Source organism: Podarcis raffonei, chromosome 17, assembly GCF_027172205.1.
Source record: "Podarcis raffonei isolate rPodRaf1 chromosome 17, rPodRaf1.pri, whole genome shotgun sequence".
Lineage (NCBI taxonomy): Eukaryota > Metazoa > Chordata > Lepidosauria > Squamata > Lacertidae > Podarcis > Podarcis raffonei.
In genome coordinates this window covers 13,391,725-13,399,323 of record NC_070618.1, presented here as the reverse complement: position 1 = coordinate 13,399,323, position 7,599 = coordinate 13,391,725, and the positions used below count along the sequence as shown (strand labels likewise).

Here is a 7,599-nt window from a genome sequence, read left to right as displayed (position 1 = left end):
CATCTCTTTACATTGCCAGGAAAAGGCAGGAAAGTCTGCCGGGATGGCTGCAATTTAATGACTCCTGGCAGAAGGCCCAAGCATCCCCATTGGCTGGTTTTGCCCGCTGCCAGGGGAACGCCCATCCAAGGGCTGCCGGCATTGGCCAATAGCTGGCAACCGGGCGATCCAGCCTGCGATTTGCCGGATCACTTGCGCCGTCCGGGGCCTGGCCACAACACCGCCCACCAGTGAGGGTGAGCAGGCTTACCAGTACCAACTAAAGTCAGCTCTCATCTTACACAGGGTTTATGTTCTGGAGAGAGCACATCAAGCCAACATTGTGTATAAACACAGCCCTCCAGTCATGGATGGGATTGCCAGATTTGTTATCCTGGACACCTGCCCCATCCTCCTTTCAGTGATGTGCATAAAGTTGAATTGGTGCAAGTTAAATTCGCACAAGTTGTGAATCAACAAAAGTAAAAAATAAGAATTGATTGGATAGTTAAGCTGATGTGAAGGAGGAATGATTGACAGTATTCCTATATAACCAATGACATCCCATTCTAGCAGATGACTACTGCAATCAATATAGGGAAACTAATTTCAATTTAAGAAAGTGATGTTACATTCATGTTATTAAAAAAAAGGCCTCACTAGAACATGACAACAACAACAATAAAGGAGGAGGAGGAAGAAGAAATGACAAAAGTGGAAGCTGATACTTTAGGGATTTAAATAACATCTCTCAGGACTCCAGCAAGCCATATTGCCCATTCATCTGCTGTAGTGAGATAGGATTGAAAGCAAAAACCGCACTGTGTCATTTGCTCAGCATCCCCTGCCAAAGGGGGGGGGGGGAGCTTTCTTGCAGAGTGATGTGTGTGACACTGGGGGAGAAATCCAGTGCAAAGCTTGGCAGAATCAAGCCTAAGCATTATCTTGGTGTGTGCTTTTAAAACTATTTCCCTTATTTCATAGAATCGTACAGTGGTACCTCAGGTTACAGATGCTTCCGGCTACAGACGCTTCAGGTTACAGACTCCGCCAACCCAGAAATAGTACCTCGGGTTAAGAACTTTGCTTCAGGATAAGAACAGAAATCGCACTGTGGTGGCTCGGCGGCAGCAGGAGGCCCCATTAGCTAAAGTGGTACCTCAGGTTAAGAACAGTTTCAGGTTAAGAACGGACCTCCAGAACGAATTAAGTTCTTAAACCAAGGTACCACTGTAGTAGAATTGCAGAGTTGGAAGGGACCCTGAGGTTCATGGCTTGGTCTCCAGACCCTTTATCATCTCGGCCAAACTCCTCTGCACACATTCCAGCTTCTCCATATCCTTCTTAAATTGTGGTACCCAGAACTGGACACAGTGTTCCAGGTGTGGTCTGACCAAGGCAGAATAGAGCAGGATGGTTACTTTCCTTAGTTGGAACACTATGCTTCTGTTGATGCAACTAGAATAACATTAGCTTTTTAAAAAAAATTGTTGCTGCTTGCTTGAGGTCTACTAAGACCCCTAGACCCTTTTCACATGTACTACTGGCAAGCCGGGTGTCCCTCTTATTATATTGGTACAGCAACATCAAAACAGTAAAGGTTAATTAATGAGATCGTCTGCTGTTGCTGTTTTCTGTCAGCAAGGTCTCAAATCTCCAAGCTTTCTGAAGCATGCAGTGACCTTCTGCATATGTTCAGCCTTTCATTGCTACATTTAAAGCAAGATCTGATAATACTATTTCCCTTTCAAGCAGTAGCGATGTGCATTACTTTCTCTGTCATCACATGCCAGTTCGCAATAGCGATTACTTCCGCTAGTCCTCCAGCTTCTATTCCCGTCGTATTGTTATAGATTTGGGAGGGAACCCCCTAAACCCTAGAAGTTATAAAACGGTAGGATTTTGATGATTTGGGGCATTAAGGGAGAAATACAAGCTGCAGAGGGAGTCCTGGGCTAACCTACACAAGGCAACTTGGCTAAGCTAGGGCCATTAAGAAACAATACAGGGCCATTGAGGGCCATTGGCAACACAAGAGAACTGTCCTCCCCCCTTGGCCTGAGGTGTGAACAGAGACTAGGGGTTGGGATGGTTGCCAAGGAAACTGGGTGTGAGGTAACAGGAAAAGAGAGATTTTAGCACGGTGATCTAGGAAGAAGAAGAAGAAAGAATTGGATCCATCTTGGGAAGGTTAGCTGGGAGAGGTGCCTTGAACTCAATGCCTGCACTGCTGGGGGGGGCAAGCCCCTCCTGGAATGACAATGCAATTTCATTGTGGCAACAATGAAACAGTAAATAGACAATCAAACTGATCTGTACCTTAAAATGTTGAATAAAGATGACAAGGTAAAGGTAAAGGGGCCCCTGACCATTAGGTCCAGTCGTGACTGACTCTGGGGTTGTGGCGCTTATCTCACTTTATTGGCCGAAGGAGCCGGTGTACAGCTTCCGGGTCATGTGGCCAGCATGACTAAGCTGCTTCTGGCGAACCAGAGAAGTGCACGCAAAGGACATTTACCTTCCCGCCTGAGCGGTACCTATTTATCTACTTGCATTTTGACGTGCTTTCAAACTGCTAGGTTGGCAGGAGCAGGGACCGAGCAACAGGAGCTTATCCCGTCGTGGGGATTCGAACTGCCGACCTTCTGATCGGCAAGTCCTAGGCTCAGTGGTTTAGACCACAGCGCCACCCGCGTCCCTTAAAGATGACAAGAGTGGTAGGTAAATGGCTGGGGTGAGGGACATTTGAGATGCTACATAGGAAACGGTTAATCCATTAAGCCAATCAATGAATCAAGGATGCCTATGTAGACTCCATGAGGCATGATGAGAAGATTAACACCTCTTTTACAATATACTGTCACATAAAAACCTACACAGATGCAGAGTGTGGATTTAGAATGGACTCTAAGGGCACGATGTTCGCTAGATATTTGAAGTATGCTGAGGGGCACATCTCATGAAAAACAGCTGGTGCTCACAAGCCTTAATGCTCATGACTGTTCTTAGGTTCTTAAAAAAAAAATGTTCCACAAGTTCTGTTTAATTTATTGGATATTCGAGCATCTAATTGAAGGGCTCCTACAATGAGACCATGATTAGGCATTCATGTGGCATCATGGGAAGTGTAGTATAACCACCGCACACGAAGATAAATGTGGCCACCACAACAGTTTGGCTGCAAACTGAAAGAGTTCTTTGTTGTTGGCATTCAGTTCAGTTATCAAGGCCAAACCTCCAGTCTGGGTCCAGACATCCCTGAGGAAATTTAGGCACGTATCTTGATGGTTCTTTATTCCTTGTTCCCTTTTTCCATTTTAAAACAGGCCATTGTTTCATTTGTATTATGGGAAAGAAACTTGCCTGTACGATTGGTGTTTGGTGGCTGAAGTGAGCATACAGCTGCAGTGAACTTTCCAAACCCTAAGGGTAGCATTTACAAATTAGCTACCCAAGTCTATCCAAATATTAATTTGCCATGCTCGCCCCTTGTGGTTTTGGACAGGCCTGGTTTCTTTTGTGGTTCGTTCTCCATTATTGCTTGTCTTTTAAGATTATCTTTACTTTTAAACAAAAATATATATATTATATTTTCCCACATTTACGGCTGTTAGTGGAAGCATAATCCAACTCCCCCCCCCCCCCAGGAACATTCAGGAAGCTTGTTCAATACAGTCAGAAAGCCAAGATGGAAAACAAATCTCAACCAAATATAGAACGTCTGGACAGGGACTGGTCAACCCCACCACCCCCCAGCCATGAAACAATCCCTTCTGTCTGTGCTATATATTTGTCTGCAGCTGCTAGAGCAACACAGAGGCTGAATGAGAAAGTAATTGCTTTTATTTTTTGATTGGGTTCTGAGGCAGCCTAACCACAATGACATTTTTTATGGTTTTCCAAAAAGCAGGAGAGGAAATCTTTGAAAAGCTACTTAGTCATCTAGTTAGTGACTATATACTTCTGAGGGTTCGCACTCCTCCACTCTGCCTTTGACGTTCCCCTGGTTTTTAATGGAGGTTTATCTCCCGCCTCCTGCAACACAGAATAAAGCACTGACCACAGGAAATGTTGAATACACTTTTTCCTTGATGCAACCCCATTACTGACGTCCATAGGTAAGTAGAATTTGGAGAGGTAAGTATTGCCAGTTAGGAGTGGCAAGGGAGATAGGCGCCGACTCCTTAGGGCTGAGGTGTCTTCAGCACCCTTGATGTTGTCTTGCTGTGAGCTCAGCACACATACTCCCCAATACTGAGGGGTCGGAGGAGGCCGAGCACCAAACGGATCGCAGTGCTGGTCTAGGTACAGTTTTTCCAGCTTCTTGGTGTGGGGAGCAGAGTGAAGCTGTGCTTTCTTCCCTATGGTGTGAGCCGAACCAGGGCCACCCTGGCTACCGCAGCTTTCTCCTCTTGCCACCGCTACCGTGGGGCTCTCAAAAGTAGCAGCTGTGGCGGTGTGGGTGCCATTGCTGCCACAGCTCCAAGATGGGCAAGTTTATGAAACCAGGGAAAGTCGTCCTTTTCCTCGCTGGGCGTTACTCCGGACGCAAAGCTGTTATTGTTAAGAATATTGATGATGGCACCTCTGACTGCCCCTACAGCCACGCTTTGGTGGCTGGTATTGATCACTACCCACACAAAGTGACAGCAAGCATGGGCAAGAAGAAGATTGCCAAGCGTTCCAAGATCAAGTCCTTTGTGAAGGTCTACAATTACAACCACTTGATGCCTACTAGGTACTCCGTTGATATTCCCCTCGACAAGACCGTTCTCAACAAGGATGTCTTTAGGGGTCCTGCCCTGAAACGTAAAGCCCAGCGGGAGGCCAAAGTGAAATTTGAGGAGAGATACAAGACAAGCAAGAACAAGTGTTTTTTTCCAGAAGCTCAGATTCTGAGTGGCATGCAAATTTGCACCAATAAAATTTTTTGAAAAGCCAAAAAAAAAAAAGGAGCAGCTGTGGTGACCTCAGCTTGGGTGATGGCCAGCCCTCCCATGGCCAGGGTGCCCGGCTGCAGTGTCGAGAGAGACAATGCAGAATGGAAAGGGCACTCTTTGGGCCATTCTTTGCTTCTTGACAGACCTCACTAGAGCCGGGTTTCCCAAACTTGGGTCTGCAGCTGCTTTTTGGACTACAGTTCCCATCATCCCTGACCACTGGTCCTGATAGCTAGGGATGATGGGCGTTGTAGCTCCAAAACAGCTGGAGATCCAAGGTTGGGAAACCGTGCTCTAGAGTTATATATGGCATATGTTCTCCATATCATTCCTGGCCCGTTCAGAATGTGGGCTTGCTAGCAAATGCTGGCACTTAACCTAATTCTGGTTAAGTCTGTTATTAATATTTCCATCTTGTTACATAAAGGAGCTCAGAAAATGCATTTATCAGAAATTTCAATGCCCCATGACAAAAAGGAAGTTAATTTATCCAATTTTATGAATCTCTTTACCCTTCCCGCTGCAGCTATATCAAAAAAAAGTGGGCATAAATTCTGAGTGATGATGAACAGCCATCTGGTGAAAGCGTTGCCAAGACAAAATTCCATTGGTGGGTCTCCTAATAAAGTTTGGAAACAACTGCTTTAGAGATAGAATATGTACTGCCAATTGAAGAAAAAAAAATCTACCAAAGAGGGGAGGGCTCCTCATCAAGGGAAAATAAAGATTTATCCAATAGATATAACTACAACTAATCACTTAAAACCAATGGGTGTTCCATCTGCTCCTGTCTAGCTGCTTTGGATTCTCAACTAGCTACCCCAATATTGGCACTTTCTAAAGAAAAGAAAAAAACCAGCTCTGGATCCGAGAAGTAATTGGATCAAAATGTAAATGGTAACTGTTGTGAAGCATGGGTTAAAAGTTAATATTGAGAAATATTCTAACATGTAATTCCCTGCCTACAGACTGAAGTTAGGAAATAAATATGGCCCAATAGTCTATCAAGGAATAAATATTATTCTAGCTGAAAAAGGGAGTGGGAGTGAGGGGAGCCAACTATGTATATTTAAAAACAGCACATTTGAAAAAAGCCACACGTTCTAAGATTGTTTTTAAAATAAAGACATACCTGGACATACTTCTTGCCTTCTGCCTTTCAATATCAATGCCTTTACTGTACACTGAAACACAACTTCTAGTTTGTTGCTACAACAAACAGAGATATAATTACATTTTTTGCTGAGGGGGGGACTTGTAATACTTAGAGAGTTTCCATATAATTTGTAAGATTTGGGAAAGCCCAGAATTGCAAGACATGTGGTACATTGCAAAAGTTAGCAATGCACACATGATCTAATATTGGTTTCTCTGGGACAACTTGCCTCTCAACACCAGCCCTGATCAAGCATTGATAGTTCCATAATGAAAAAAGGCGAGGCAGTTAGGGTGACTTACTGTGGCAGAAGAGGGGAGCTTCCTCACTCCAGTTTCCCAAGTGTAGCTGCAATAGATTCTGGTCTACTCTCAATTTCTCTTCTCACAGAAAGCTGGGAACAACTACAGACCTCCTCCCTCTCTTCTCCTAAAGGGCTGCATGAGGAAATAACCTGTTATGTGAAGAGACGGCTGCAACAGTCGTTCTGAAAGTGCTCCAGGCATTGTACATGATGCAGGAAAAGTGTGCGTTACTTGTCATGTACACTATACAGTAGGCCTTTCCCCCTCTTCGCTTTTCCATGGCAAAATGAGAAGCACTACAAACCCCTGCAAAAATATTTTTATTGGAGACAATGGCAGGACACAATGAGCACACTAGACCATCACCTCTATGTCTTGGGCAAGTTGTTGTAAGTACACAAGCAATAGCTTCTATTGCTGCACTTATTTATTTAATTTTTCTGTGACTTTGGCCTGCGAACTTCTGGCCTAGATCGAATCCAGATTTGCCATCATATATATGTGCATTCAACAGAGAGCTGTTGCTGTCTCTGAGCCGTGTTGAGCTTTGCTGTGGTCAAGGGCAGGGCAAAGCCTCTGCTTTGGGGTTGGAAAGAAATTGGCTGTGTACCCCATACCCTCCAACATTTCTCCGCTGAAAATAGGAACATCCTAAGGAAAAGCGGGGTATTCCAAGGTCAAATCAGAAATTGGAATGGCTTCTGTAAATCTGGGACTGTCCCTGGAAAATAGGGACACTTGGAGGGTCTGGTATCCTCCCTTTACCTTTACCTTTACCTTACAGGACTAACCAGCATGGCATATTCCAGATGCTGATTGAGAAGTGACCATGTTCAATACCCTCATCAGAGCCACCACCATTATGGGTCCAGACACTTTTTAAAGTTCCTGTGGCAAGAGGGTAAATTCCTGTACTAAACTAACCAAGTCATTTGTGCTGCTCAGCAACTTGAACGAGGTATTCTGGATTGTTCAAAAGGACATGCTATGAGAATGCCAAATAATACTGCTAGTACAAAAATAAAACCAGGAATCTTCAACTCTCCATGACTTAATCTGTGATATGGTCTACTACATCCTGAATAGTTTTGTAAGCAATAATAGAACTATGGAGGCTAAATTGATACACCCATAATATTGTTGTACCTCCTCTCTTCCAAGCAACACTCATATTACTTAATGATCTGCAGATATTTTGGCTCCGATGTGCTTCTGAAAT

General features: G+C 44.3%; 1 protein-coding gene across 1 annotated transcript; it reads left to right on the top strand.

Moving 5' to 3' along the window:
* Nucleotides 1-4,432: 4,432 nt before the first annotated feature.
* Nucleotides 4,433-4,922, top strand: LOC128405418 (60S ribosomal protein L27-like). Its single transcript, XM_053372010.1, has one exon. The coding sequence runs from the start codon at nucleotides 4,467-4,469 to the stop codon at nucleotides 4,911-4,913; it is 447 nt and encodes a 148-aa protein (XP_053227985.1). The 5' UTR covers nucleotides 4,433-4,466; the 3' UTR covers nucleotides 4,914-4,922.
* Nucleotides 4,923-7,599: the final 2,677 nt, after the last annotated feature.